This window comes from Ochotona princeps, chromosome 17 (genome assembly GCF_030435755.1).
Source record: "Ochotona princeps isolate mOchPri1 chromosome 17, mOchPri1.hap1, whole genome shotgun sequence".
Taxonomy (NCBI): domain Eukaryota; kingdom Metazoa; phylum Chordata; class Mammalia; order Lagomorpha; family Ochotonidae; genus Ochotona; species Ochotona princeps.
The window spans coordinates 15,026,774-15,040,350 of record NC_080848.1 but is presented as its reverse complement, the minus strand read 5'-3'; the positions used below and the strand labels follow the sequence as shown (position 1 = coordinate 15,040,350).

The 13,577-nt window shown below is 56.4% G+C and overlaps 1 protein-coding gene across 4 annotated transcripts; it reads left to right on the top strand.

The window, feature by feature from the left end:
• Window positions 1-4,057: 4,057 nt before the first annotated feature.
• CD300LG (CD300 molecule like family member g) lies at window positions 4,058-12,389 on the top strand. 4 transcript variants are annotated; one of them, XM_058675778.1, is made up of 6 exons: window positions 4,058-4,177; window positions 4,931-5,266; window positions 7,738-7,834; window positions 8,417-8,529; window positions 9,945-10,003; window positions 12,132-12,389. In XM_058675778.1, the coding sequence occupies exons 1-6, from the start codon at window positions 4,135-4,137 to the stop codon at window positions 12,243-12,245; spliced, it is 762 nt and encodes a 253-aa protein (XP_058531761.1). In that variant the 5' UTR covers window positions 4,058-4,134; the 3' UTR covers window positions 12,246-12,389. The 4 variants fall into 4 exon arrangements, with proteins under 4 accessions (XP_058531761.1, XP_058531760.1, XP_058531759.1 ...); XM_058675777.1 differs by having other exon boundaries at window positions 7,678-7,834; XM_058675776.1 differs by having other exon boundaries at window positions 7,507-7,834.
• The last annotated feature ends 1,188 nt before the right edge of the window (window positions 12,390-13,577 follow it).

Sequence of the window (13,577 nt, the reverse complement as noted above, 5' to 3'; positions counted from 1 at the left end):
GCGGAGGCCAGACACCTGCTCCACCGACCGCTCAGCTTTGCAAACACTTACCGAGCGCCCTCCAAGCACCAGGCACTGTGCCAGGGGCTGAGGCTCAAAGGCTATCCTGGCTTGGAGGAGCTCCGAGCCTGGAGCTGGTGGCGCGACGGTACGCGAGGGCAACAATGCAGCAGGCTGGGAAGATTTATCGGTGCACCTGCCGCGGGGCGCGGACCGGCAGCGCGCGAAGGCGGTCTCAGTTCTGCCTGGTAGTGGGGTGGGGCTGCGTGGCAAAGGCGGCGCGTGTCCAAGGGCTTTTCCATAGGGTCAGCTCAGAAATAGCCACGACCGTCCACGACTTCCATTGTGCTATGTCTGTACCCAGATATTCCGCAGACCACATCACAATAGACCCTGAGATGGAGACCATCTTTATTTCAAGCCCAGCCACGGAGGAACCCGAGGCTCGGGAGGTGGAAAGAGAGGATTGGAGCCGCTGGGTGCGAGAGCAGGCGGGCGCGCCCGGGTGAAGTCTGGGAGGGAGGTGAGCGACTCGGCGGGAGGAAATGAGCGCGCGCACAGCCGCCAGGAGCCTGCGGCGCACCGGGAGGCGGGAAGAGGCGCTAACGTGTGGCCGGCTCCTCCCTCCGTTCCGCACCTTGTGTCTGCGCCTGTGTTCTTTCAGAGCCGGGTGCCCGGTAACCACCTGGGGCTGTGGGGGTGGCTCCAGGCGCCCCTGCTGGACTGAACACCACACACTTTGGTAGAGAGACATGGCACAGGACACAATTTCACCTGGCGGGGAAATTATTTTAAGCATAAGGTTTATTTGGTTTTGACATGTCTGTTTTTTCCATTCTTTGTGCTCCCACATCATGTGTTCGTGCGTGCCCTTGTCAACAAGCATCCTATGTCAGACGACTTTTGATAACATTCCCAAGTAAGCCCCCCCACCTCAACTCCCCCAAAGACCATAACAGTCAGACTGAAACCAGGAGTCTGAAACTCTCTCAGGGTTTCCCACATGTTTGCAGGGGCTGGAGTACTTGGGCCATCCTCAGCTGTTTTTCCAGGCGCATTAGCAGGGAGCTGGAGCTGGAGCAGAGCAGAGCAACTGGGATTTGAATGCTCATCTGGGATGCTGGGGCTGGAGGTGTGAATTAGCCCACCACAACACCAGCTCCAACAAACCATTTAATTTGGTCTATTTGTAATTTTTTTAAAGATTTATTTATTTTTATTGGAAAGGCAGATATACAGAGAGGAAGAGAGACATCCATGCGATGATTCACTCCCCAAGTGACTCAACAGTCGGTGCTGCGCCGATCCAAAGCCAGGAGCCAGGAGCCTCCTCTGGGTCTCCCACGCGGGTGCAGGGTCCCAAAGCTTTGGGCCATCCTCAACTGCTTTCCCAGGCTACAAGCAGGGAGCTGGATGGGAAGTGGAGCTGCCAGGATTAGAACCGGCGCCCATATGAGATCCCGGCGCATTCAAGGCGAGAACTTTAGCCACTAGGCCACGCCGCCAGACACATCCTGGACTCTTTTTAATTAATTTACTTAAGAGACACAGACAAACAGAAAGAATTCCCACAAGGTCAGTGCTGTAACACAGAGGGTTAATCCACCTCCTGTGTCACTGGCATCCATGAGGGTGCCGGCTCAAGTGCTGGCTGCTCCAACTCCCTTCCAGCTCCCTGATTATGGCCTGGGAAAGTAGCAGAGAATGGCCCAAAGCCTTAGGACTCTGCACCACCAGAAGAAGCTCCTGGCTTCAGATCAGCTCAACTCTAGCCTTTGTAGTCACTTGAGAACGAACAAGCGGATGAAAGATTTAAAAAAAAAAAAAAAATGGGGGCCCGGCACAATGGCCTAGCAGCTAAAGTCCTCGCCTTGAACACACTGGGATCCCATACAGGCGCCAGTTCTAATCCCGGCAGCCCTGCTTCCCATCCAGTTCCCTGCTTGTGGCCTGGGAAAGCAGTCAAGGACAGCCTAAAGCCTTGGGACCCTGCACCCACGTGGGAGACCCAGAAGAAGCTACAGGTTCTTGACTTCAGATCGTCTCAGCTCCTGCTGTTGGGGCCTTTGGGGAGTGAATCAGAGGACAGAGGATCTTTCTCTCTGTCTCTCCTCCTCTCTGTATATCTCATTTTCCAATAAAAATAAATAAATTTTTTTTTAAAGATTTAAAAATTTTTATTGGAAAGGTAGATTTACAGAGAGAAGAGACAAAGAGAAAGATCCATCCACTGGTTCACTCCCTAAGTGGCCCCAATGACCAGAGCTGAGTTGATCCAAAGCCAGGAGACAGGAGCCTCTTCAGATCTCCCACACTGGTGCAGGGTCCCAAGGCTTTGGACCCATCCTCGACTGCTTTCCCAGGCCACAAGCAGGGAGCAGAAAGGGAAGTGGAACAGCCAAGGAGCAAACTAGGCCCCGGATGGATGTTCTTTCTCTCTGTCTCTCTTTCTCTGTGTAAATCTGATTTTTCAATAAAAATAAAATATCTTTTTTTTTTGGCAGCTTAAATTATTGTGTATTTCTTCTTTTTTAATTTATATTTTTGATGATGATTACATGGTTGATCAGAGTGAGAAGCATTGAGGGTTAGGGAAAAGTGGGCAAAATCATTGTTTCCATATTCTCTATTTGTTCTCTTTAGGGGAAGGGGAGAGATAAAGAGGGAAGCCACACCCAGCCCCCCAAATGTCCCGGGGATGGGAAACTGCCACCCAGTATCAACCCAGGGTCCCGATGTGGTGTATGTTCCCAGGGGTCTGACCAAGTGGTGTGGATAGTTCTGAAATGCTGTCGATTTCGCCAATTCCAGGATGAGGCAACCCTCCCAATGTCCACTGGCTGACATAGTCAACCTCAAGTCTCCATTCACCCAGATTTTTGCTGTCCTTGCTTCCTGGTGTAGTTCTCTAATTGCCTTTTTCTCCTTGCTTTGCTATGGTACCAAATGAGCTGCCGTATTTTCCATGTGCATCAGGGTCTGTGCCCACTGGTCTACCTTTTTCACTTGCAGGCAGGTCCCAGGACCTGGGCCAGGTGACTCAAGCCCTGCCAGATCCCCTCACCTCCCGGGGCCCATGAACCTCGCTCGAACATGCAACAGCTGGAGGGAGGATCAGGAATCCCAGACTCATTCCGGGTCTCCCCCTGGGGTGGAAGGGACTCAAGCAATGGAGCTGTGGCTCCGCTGCCTCCCGGGCTGTGCATTAGCTGGAATCGGGGGCGGAGCCAGTATTGGAACCTAGGACTTCTGACCCGGAATGCGAGTATTCCAAGCAGCACTTCAGGGCGACGTCCATCCGTGACGGCCAATTCACTTCCCCACTAGCCAAGATAATTGCCGAGCGCGTGGACGGACAGGCCTCACGGCCAGGCGCACGGCTCGGGGACACTCAGCTCAGCCCGGCCTGCACCGCCGCCCTGTGGTGTAGGGCGGTACTGTACTTCCCGCGTAGTGTCCAGAGGGAGACCCCGAGTTCTGCCCGCTGTGCCCTCGACCTCCAGCATCTCGTGGCACTTACGGTGCTTCCTCTCAGAATTGTGACCCTTCCCAAATTTATGATAAAATCCGCATATTTAAAACAAAATGAACAGTAGCAAAATGGTTCTCAAAATATTTGTAATGGCCTAGGGTTGCAATAAACGCGAGAATTTGGTGGATGGGTCTAGCAATGGCTACTTTTGAACGCCCTGGGGAGAACACATGACATTCCAACACCCCCGAACACCCAGGCATGCTCGTGTCTGCCCCTTTCTTGGTCATGAAGTGACAAGTTACTCCTGACAGAAGGTCAGCTAGCTACCAGCTAGATATTTTTGCAGCTTGGTGGGTAACTTCCACCCCCACCCCCATGCAAATCTGTAAGCTTCCTGAAGTCCTTGCATAGACCCCTTGGGGTGCATGGACCACAAGGTGCAGGCTGCCTAGAAGGAGCACAGGTTTAGGAGGAGCTAAGTTCAGGAAGCAACCAGGCGCCTCCCAGGCTGCGGGCAGTAGGGGTGGGGGGGTGGCAAGCAGGGGTGACCCGCAGGCCCCTCCCCTCCCTTCCTGATACTGATCTGGGATCTGCAGGAAATTACATTCCCCACAGCCCAGAGAGGAGCTCCAGGAGACAGCGCTGCTCCCACCGCCACCATGTGGCCCCTCGTCCTGCTGTGGGGCTGCCTGGTGCTCCCAGGTGAGCCACGGAGGGGTGTGGGGGAGGGATGTGGGGACCACGCCCCAGCTCACCCTTTGGGTCAGCAGAGAGAGGACCCCAAAACATTCCCTTTCTCTGATTTATATGTAGTTGTGACCTTGCCCCTCCCCTTCCATGCCCAGCCCCAGAGAGGGTACTGCACCTGCAATTTGGGGAAAACAGGGGCAGGTTTTGTCCCCAAACTGTGCAGCAGGAAGTCCCCCTCTCTCCCCCCAACTCCAGACAAGCCTGGAGCCAGGGCCGGGGAATCCCCAGAAACCCCCACCCCACCCTGCATAGCTCAGCAGACATAGATTATCTCCCAGCGAAGACATAGTGAACAACCCCGAGAAAGCCAAATTCCCACATGGCATTCATCCACCAGCCTGCTCTCTTGGTTCCTTACCACCTGGCTCCTAAAATCAGGTTGCATCTTAGCCCCATGTCAGTTGTACAATGAGCTTTTTGGTTAGTGGGACGTACAATCATGGTATGGCTGAAGTTTGAGGAAATGAGACATCATCTTTGTCATCCGAAGTCCAGAGAAACCTTCTTAAAGTTCGCCCAGCGGTTAAGGGCTGGAATTCAAACCGTGGGCTGTCAGGATGTGAGGGAACCAGGAGCAGCCCTGCTCCCAGGTCTCCTTGAGGGAGCCAGGGAGGCGGAAGGGCAGCCAGGAAAAAGCCCTCTGGGAAACGGGGCCTTGTGCCCGGATCCAGGACCCTCGAGCCTCTACCTGCGCTGCCGTTGTAGGTTACAGAGCGCTGCAGGGCCCGAAGGAGGTCACAGGGTTGGAAGGCAACTCGGTGTCCGTGCAGTGCACCTACGGGGACGAGCTGCGCGCACACAGCAAGTACTGGTGCCGCGAGGCTGGGATGTTCCTGTCGCGCTGCTCCGGTACCATCCACGCGGCAAAGGATGGCAGCGAGACCACAGAGGGCCGCGTGTCCATCCGCGACAGCCCGGAAGAGCGCCTGTTCACCGTGACCTTGAGAGCCCTCACTCCCACGGACACCGGGGAGTACTGGTGTGGAGCCAGGACGCTGCGCTCCCATAAATTCTTCCGAGTCTTTGTGCGCGTCATTCCAGGTAGGGAGGCCTCGTGGCACAGGGCAGCGGAGAGGCGCTGGCCCCGCACGCGGGCGCTCGGCAAGGTTTCGGAGGTCTAGGCTCAGAGCCCCTTTATGCTATCCCTCAGCCTGGGGCGCGCCCTGGGCAGGGCAGTGCAGGGCCTGAGGTCAGACCAGCCAGGGCTGCAGCCCAGCCCCAGCGGTGCGCATCGGTCTCACTGTAGACACGCAACCTGCACCGAGACCCGCTTCCTTCTCCTCCCCGCCAGATCTCAAAGCTTAGGGGTGGGGACCTGAAGCGGGGCTTATGGAGCCCAGGGGGCTGGGGCAAGAGAGCAGCACCTCCTTGGGCACTTGGAACCCCACTGGGCCTGCTGAGTCAGTGACAAGAAAGCGGGAGAGGCACAGGACAGTGGGCAGTCAGGGCAGTTAGGTCTCTGTTCGCGGCTCACAGCTGCTCACTGGGGCTGGGGAGCTTGCCAGGATTTACCCAAGGCCTCCCAGCAGGAGATGGAGCAGCCAGGACTTAGCCCAGTGGCTGCGGCTTTGGTGTCCACCTTTTCTGGCTGGGGAAGGAGGCAGTAAAGATGTAGGTGTGTTTGTTGAAAAGGCAGAACTACCTAGAAAAGGAGAGACAGAGAGAGACAGAAGTCTCTCTTGCAGCTGCCAGTTTGCTTCCCAGATGGCTGCAACTGGGCCCAGCCATAGCCAGGAGCCACTCCTGCCTGGGTGACAGGGGCTCAAGGACTTGGGCCATCTTCCCTTGCCTTCTTAGGTGCCTTAAAGGAGAGCTGGAACCCCAACCATTGCTTTGATATGGGATGCGGGCACTGCAAGTGGAGGCTTAGCTCACAGCACCACAATGCCAGCCCCATAAAGCTCTCTTTGAATACTACTGTACTCAAACAGCTGGCAGCATCTGCAGATGCGCAACAAAGAGTTCTCCTCCCGTGTCAGGCCTCGTTTGGCATCTCTCTAGTGGCAGGTGGGATGAGGGAATTGAGCAGTGGCCATGGTGTGCTGGTCACTGCTTAGTGACCAACACTCAGATGGGCCAATGGCCGTGGTGTAAATGTTCTGGCTCCGGCCAGTTTCCAAAGGTTTCACAACTAGCTCACACAGTTCCTGGTACCCACTGGGTATGGTGAAGCATTTAGAAGAATTTCTAGAAAATAGAAACCAGCCCAGCATTTCTTCTGCTCAGATCCTTTCTCTCCTGATTCACTGCCCCAGGCAAGGCATATTATGGAAAGATAAAGAAATACACAGAGGGAAACACAATAAAAACTTCTTATTTGCAAAAGATTCTGTCATCTACTCAGAAAATCTGAGAATAAAGTGTTAGACCTGAGGTGGCAGAGATGGGGTCATCTGGGTTGGCACCCAGAAAGGCCGGGAGGGCACTGATTATAGGCTGGCCACCTCTAGCCTCTGTTCCTGGGCTGGGCCTTTGCCCTTGAGGGGTCCTAGCCTCGTGGGGAGACTGAGTCAGAAAAAATGCTGCAGAGGAAGGAGGACAGGAGACCCTGCTCCCCCGGGAGGATCTATCCCTAGCCGCTGTGTGACTGGTGCCAGGCGCTCCAGCTCGTGTGATGTCATCATCCCATAGCAAAGTGTAGGCTTGAGTCCTGGCTGTTCCACTTCCTGTTCAGCTCCTACTAGCACTCCTGGGAAAGCAGCAGCAGATGGTCCAACTCCTCAGGGCCCGCACATACATGGGAGACCAGGCTCCTGGCTTCATTCAGGACGAGCTCCAGCTGTTGCAGTGGTTTGTGGAATGAGCCATGAAATGGATGCGCTGTGTGTGTGTGTGTATGTGTGTGTGTGTGTGCGCGCGTGCACACATGCGCGCATGCGCCCAGGGCCTGCATCCTGCCCTACTCTTGAAGGAGATCAAAAGCTGATTGGGGTACAGAGGGTGGAGGTGTGGGAGAGGATCAGAAGAGGTGACAAGCAGCCAGGACTACAGGGGAAGGTCAGGAATGTGGTCCCTGAGTGGTCACAAAGCCAGGTCATGGAAGTGGGGATGGGAATATGCCTGGGGGTGCAAAAAGTGGCAACAAAGTACACAGATATGGGGCGTACCCACCCTTGATCTCATTTAGAATGCCTGCAGCAAGGCCCAGTGAGAGGCCCTACACGCTGTCCTAGGCTGTGGATGCTGGGATAACCAGGATTCTGGAGTCTGGGGAGGTGGGGTTCCAAGATGCTGAGGCATGGCTTTTGAACTTATAGCTTCTGCTGGTCTCCACCCAACAGTCGCCACCACCAAGCAGGGGAATGGAGCAGCCAAAACATCTTCAATCGCAGGGACCTCTCTATACGGGCAGGCAGCAAGCACCCCGTACCCAGGCACCTCTCTGCCCACAAGGACTTCCCCATACAGGCGGGCAGCAAGCACCGGGTACCCAGGCACCTCTCTGCCTGCAGGGACCTTCCCGTATGGGCGTGTAGCAAGCACTAGGAACCCAGAAACCTCTCTGGCCACAGGGACCCCAAGTCACCCAGGAAGCTCCATCCAAGCCGTTCAGCAGCACAAAACCCCGGCAGAGGATGCTGCAGCTGCCCCCAGCAACTCCGAGGCCAGGTGAGTCCCCTGCAGCCCGGGTCACTCGCTGCAGGTGGGGTACTCAGGGGTTGTAGCTGTGCTTGGCTCTTGCCATCTAGAGTTGGGCCTGGCCCCGGGAGCCCAGGGATCTCCTTGGGAGACACCAGGGACACAACCAGGTGGACTCAACTCAGGGCTGCCCTTGTGGGTGGCAGTACTGGTGCCAGGGACACCACCTGAATATAGGCCACCATGTCCCACAGTGTCATCTGGCAGAGCTGCTCCATCCCTTTAGGAGTCAGTTTCTCCAGCTGAACCTGGGATCATTGCCACTCAGGGGACAGTGCTCACAGAAGTCAGCACATGACAGCCCACAGTGCCCGATGAGTGTGGGGTACTGTACTGGGAGCATCATCTGTCCTGGTCACAGCTTCCTGCCAGCGCAGCAGATGGATGTCCCGGGAGGTTAGGTCACCTGCCCAAGGTTGCCCACCAGGAAAGCAGCAGTCAATTCTGCCCCAGCAGAGCTGAAGTCCACACCAGGGGATCACCTGAGATCCCAAGTTGCTTAGGCTGGCTTACCTGGTAACAAGCACCACGCCGCTCCCCTCCCGTCCACAGGGTGACCATCCCCACAGCCCGCATGTTGTCTCCTTTCCTCGTGCTGCTCAGCCTCCTGCTGGCCGCAGGCCTCATCGCCTTGGGCAGCCACATGCTCGGATGCGGCAAGGAAGGTGAGAGAGGGTGGGTGGAAGGCTCCCTGAGTCCTGCGGTGGCTCCCCGAACCCCTGCGCCCTTGGCAAGACTTTGCAGGCCTCACTCAGTGTGTCCATCTGAGAGATGGACATCGGGCCCTCCTACACCTGCCAGCCCATGAGGTCAGCGACATGAGAAAGAAGCATCTCTAAGAGGAAGCAAGAGATAAGGGGTTCCCGGCTTCTTCCCCAGTGCCCCCTCCTGGCAAATCTATGTCCAGTGTCTGCAAGTCTACCTCCTTATGTGGGGATTGACCTCCAGGCAGTGACAGGGTGGGGAGGATGGAGCAATGCAAGACTGAGCTCTTGAACAGAATCGACTTGGTCACCCGATGCCTGCCACAGAGTCAGTCCTGGCTCTACCCTTTGAGTTGTGTGACCTCAGGCAAGTCACCTCACTGCCCAGAGTCCCAGATATAAGAGACTTTGAACCACAGGGTAATTGAACATTTTCTAACCACATAAAAGAAAAAAAAAAGATGAAGTTAGTGCAACTGTTATAATTTCTTTAACCTACTCTAACCAAAATATCACTGCGTCTGGGGACCAATACGAATATGTGAGTGACGCAGAACCCACGTTGGCTGTCTCACGCCAGGTCTGCAATGCCTGCTGTCACGTACTGACAGCCTGGTGGGCTCGGGCTGCCCCGGTGCACCACATGCTTGGCATGGACAGAAAGACTGACCCCAAAGTCTGGGGACAGGAACCTCCCCACGCACCAGGCACCGCTCTGGGCCCAGGTGTGGAATGTGTCTCCTTGACCTTGGAGTGCATTCATTTCACCAGGAAGGAAACTAAGGCACTTGGTAGTGAGGCAGCTTGCCTTGTCTTGGCACAACGAGGAGGCAACGGAGCCAAGAAGATGGCTATCCAGTCATCCAAGTGAAGGTGGCCAGGCCTGTCTCCCACCGCCTCCCTGTGTGACCTCTACTCACATACCTGCCCCACAACTTCCCCCACCCAGAAAAAAAAGGGGTAAGTTGGCCCTTTACCCAAGTCTGAATGTGAGCGTGCCAGGAGGAAACATTCCCAGTGCCCAACTTCAGAGCCACCGAGCGCCTTGCCTCCTGCCCTGTGTGGTCCAGGCAGCATCAGGGGTGGCCCCAGAGCCTCCAGAAATGCAGGTTCTCAGACTCCAGCCTCAACCTAATTGATCAGAATCAGGAAATGTCGGGGGCATCCTGCAGGCTTGTGAAGCAGTGACTACAGCATGCAGCCCCTTCCTGCCCAGGATAGCAATCTCCACAGCCTGGTCATTCCCAGGGGACTGGACTGGAAGGCACTGTCCACCGGCTGCCGCTGGGAAGGCCTTGCTCCCTGGGGCAGCAGGGGCTGGCTGCTCCTGGCCACCCCATCTCTGCTTCAGTCTGCTCCTACTGGATCTCTTTCAGCTCCACCGGTCTCAGAGACAGAGAAGAGCCAGGGGACTGAAGTCTACTTCTCGACCTTGGTAAGGACAGAGCAGGTGGAAGCCCCAGTGCCAATGCCCTTGAACTTGTCAATCAGCGCTCCTGGGCCCCACATCTGCTACCTTCCTCCTAGGTCCTCTGGGTCTTGCTCCCCACCTCTGAGGGATCCGAGGGCCCAGAGTTGGCTCTTCTGGGTGCATGCTGGGCCAGATGCCTAGGCTCACCCTGACTTCCCAGTGGCTGCCAGGCAGGCCAGGCACAAGTTGCCCAGGGAACCTCTTCCCTACTCCTGGCACCCCTTCTCTTCCTGTCAGAGCATAATCAGAGTATATGAGCCCTGGGTGCAGGGGAGCCTTTGAGATCACACCCAGTGCAGCCAAGGCTCCACCCCCAAAGCAAAACGACCAGAATTGGGGGTACACCCCCACTCCCACCTCAGTCCAAGCTGAACCCTCCAGGATAGGACTAGGGACTCTGACAGCACCCCAGCCTCCAATGCTCCCACAAAAGAAACAACCGAGGCTCAGAGAGGGTACAGGTCTTATCTGAGGTCACACAGCATGTAGTGGCCAAGATGGAGAGCAGGACCCAGGACTTCAGACTCCTGTCCCTCGTCTTTCCAGAATCCCAGGTGTTTGCTTCTGGGATTTCTTTGGCTTTGACCACAAGGTGACTGCCGAGGGGTCCTGGCTGAGGGTGGTATCTGGGCATCAAAGGGTAGAGGGACTAGGCATCCCTGGGGCCCACCTGCCTGGACAAGGGGTCCTCTGCTGACCCTTGCAAGAAGCCATGGTGGCCTCCCCAGCCCACACTCCTGGAGGGTGCAGGGCCACAGGAATGGAGGCCCCTCCAGACCACCGAGCCCCCGGGCTGTTTACTGAGTCTTTCCTGGCGCCAGCAAGGACAAAAGCTTCCAGGGAGGGGCCGTGGTGGGAATGGGCTCTCCAGAGCTGAGGAAGCAGCTGCAGCCAGCTTAGGAAGTACCACCAGGCCAGAGGAGGCAGAGGGGAATGAGGGAAAGGTCATGGGCACGGGATGGCTGCTGGCCACCAAACAAGGACTGGGGGTCACAGGGACATCTGTGTGCCTGTCCCAGCCACGTGTTCCTGCGCTGTTAGGAGGGAGGGGACAACACAGGGCCCGGCAGTGTCTGCCTTTTCTCTGCCTGTTTCCCTTGTGGCTTTTTCCTAGTGGAGTGGAGTCTGTAGGTAGCCTTGATGGGTTTTGCATCTGGGGAATGCTCTCCAGGGGCCAGAAGGCAGAGGGCAGCCAAGTGGGTCACAGGCAGCACGGCCGTGGGATTGTGTCTCTGTTCCACCCTTAGCTGAACCACGTGTTCAGCGTGGGGCCCTCACGGGGAAGAGCCTGGCGCTGCTGTCCTGAGGCTCACAGTGGCTGGCAGGCCTGCCTGGGCCGAAGCCTCGCGGGTCAGGGCTTACGGGGACCATTGTTCTTCCCAGCATTTCTTCTGCTCCATCTGTAACTGGGTGAATGGTTGCTGGCTCTCAGTGAGTTTGCAGGCTGTTTTAAAGCATATAAATAGAAACAATGAAAACAAGTCCACCATCCCCCAAATTCTCATTGTTGAGTGGTAACATGCCGGGGTCCTGAGTGTTGGTGACAACTCTGAGGAAGAAATTTCTATTCCCATTTTACAGCTAAAGAAACTGAGCTTCCACCTTGGAGCTGAGGGCTCCTGCCCAGCCCTCTCTGCGGAGCCCCCTCCTGGGGCTCCCTGCTCCCCACCATCTCCGGAGTTCTGACCACTCCCAGGTGGACAATGCGGGGAAGCGGAGGAGGGCTGTTCTCTCCCATACTCACCCAATGCTTCCCCTGCCGGTCCCCTGCATGGCCGTGGGCCTGGGCGTGCTCTCCCAGGAAGCTGAGGCTCTGACCTCAGGTCCTCTCTTTCCTGGAGGAGAGTTCTCGAATGAATGGCTCACCAGAAGTGATGGCTTTCAGAACTCTGGACCATTGGGATCCTCACTCCTGGGCCAGAATGAGCCCTGAGGTGGGAGGGGGCTGACAGGAATCTCAGGCTGGGCCTTCTGGAGAGAAGCCAGAACCCCATGGCTGTGGGCCAGTGCAGGTGGACAGAGGCCGACACAGCCACTACCCTGGGCTCCTCAAGCCTGGCTCTGTGTCTCATCCCCACTGTCATCTCTGCAGGCCCCAGAGGAAGTAACCACCCCTTCCCAGTTCGCTGAGGAGGACAGGATCACAGGGGACCCACCATGCACACCAGAGGAGCAGCAGGCTTTCTCCAAGTTCGTCTCTGTGTAGCTACAGAGTGTGACCCTGGCCAGGCCATGAAGCCAACGGGTTGGCACCACTGCCTCAGAAGCCAGTAACCCATGATCCAGGCCTTTGCCCTCCCTCCCCACTGTCTTCCTGCAGTGGTCAGCCCTGCTGGAGCCCAGTCCCTCCCACCCATGTCCCCGCGCCAGGGCTGGGACCCCCCACAGTACCCGCTGGAGACGGAGCACACCCCAGTATGCTCTAGCCCCTGGGCAAGGCCCACAGCTGAACCAGGCAGGGCTCAGGGAGCCCGGGCTGAGTTGGTTTCCAGATTTGGATGTCCAACCACAGACCCAGCTCCTTGCCTTCTGGAGCCTGCTTCCTCCTCCTCTTCCTCTTCCTCCTCCCTCTCTCCCTCCCTCCCAGCACAGGCTCAGCACCTTCTAACATGCAGACTGTGGCTCCTCCAGGCCCAACTATGAGCTACCTGCCTGAAAGCTACTTAGAAATCTCCTTTCTGGGCCCTAGCAAGACCCAGAAGACCATCTTCCAGAGGCGGGGCCCAGGACTCTGCATTGCTCACAAGTGTACCAGCAATTCCTTCACTCAAGCCTAAGGACCCCAGGGCTCTGATCACCCCTCCAGTTCCCCCTGTTTTGAGCGTGCATGTGGCATGCATGGCCCAGGGTAGGCTCTCTGTTTACTACCCTGACATTCAGCTGAAGGTTCCCGAGGCCCACCCCAGACCAAGGTCAAGGTCAGGAGCACATTGGAAGGCTATGAGCCCAGGGCTGGAGGAACAGCAGCCTATCTGTGCTCCCATCCCATCCCAGCCTGCATTTCTGGCTCCTTCCTGGCCTAGAGAGCATGAAGCTTCTCAGAGCTGAGTGTGTGCATGACCAGAACAGCAGCCTGATGTTGCCCTTGGGTCTGGCCCCCTGAAGAGGTGATGGGAGCAGAAAGAAGTCTCCCTCTGCCCTGGGCCTGGGCAGGCAGCGTCTCTGCTGTATTCTCTTCCATCTTTGTCCCTCGACCTGTTTGCACTTTTCCAGAGCAGCTGTGTTGGAGACGCAACCCTGTACCCTGCTTTTCCTGCTGCCTGCTTTTCTCTATGGTGATGCAAACCCTTTGGAAGTAAACTGTTCTATCAGCTGCGGAAATGTCCGCCCTGTGGGTGTGCCTCCATTTATTTCACCGATTCCCATCATGAGATATTTCATTCGTGGCTGGCTTTGCTATGAAAAATACTAGCGTGGTAAATCAGAGCTTCGTCTGTCTTGGGAAGTGGCTTTAAGAAGGACCTACTCGGGCCTGGCGGCATGGCCTAGCCGCTAAAGTCCTTGCCTTGAACGCCCTGGGATCCCATATGGGCGCCGG

What these genes read in the sequence shown, in the direction of transcription:
- CD300LG (XM_058675775.1), top strand. Translation starts at nt 4,135, where the DNA reads ATGTGGCCCCTCGTCCTGCTGTGGGGCTGCCTGGTGCTCCCAG. An exon ending in CTTTGTGCGCGTCATTCCAG is followed by an intron (nt 5,267 to 7,482) that starts GTAGGGAGGCCT and finishes TTGAACTTATAG; the next exon opens with CTTCTGCTGGTCTCCACCCA. An exon ending in AAGTCTACTTCTCGACCTTG is followed by an intron (nt 10,004 to 12,131) that starts GTAAGGACAGAG and finishes TCATCTCTGCAG; the next exon opens with GCCCCAGAGGAAGTAACCAC.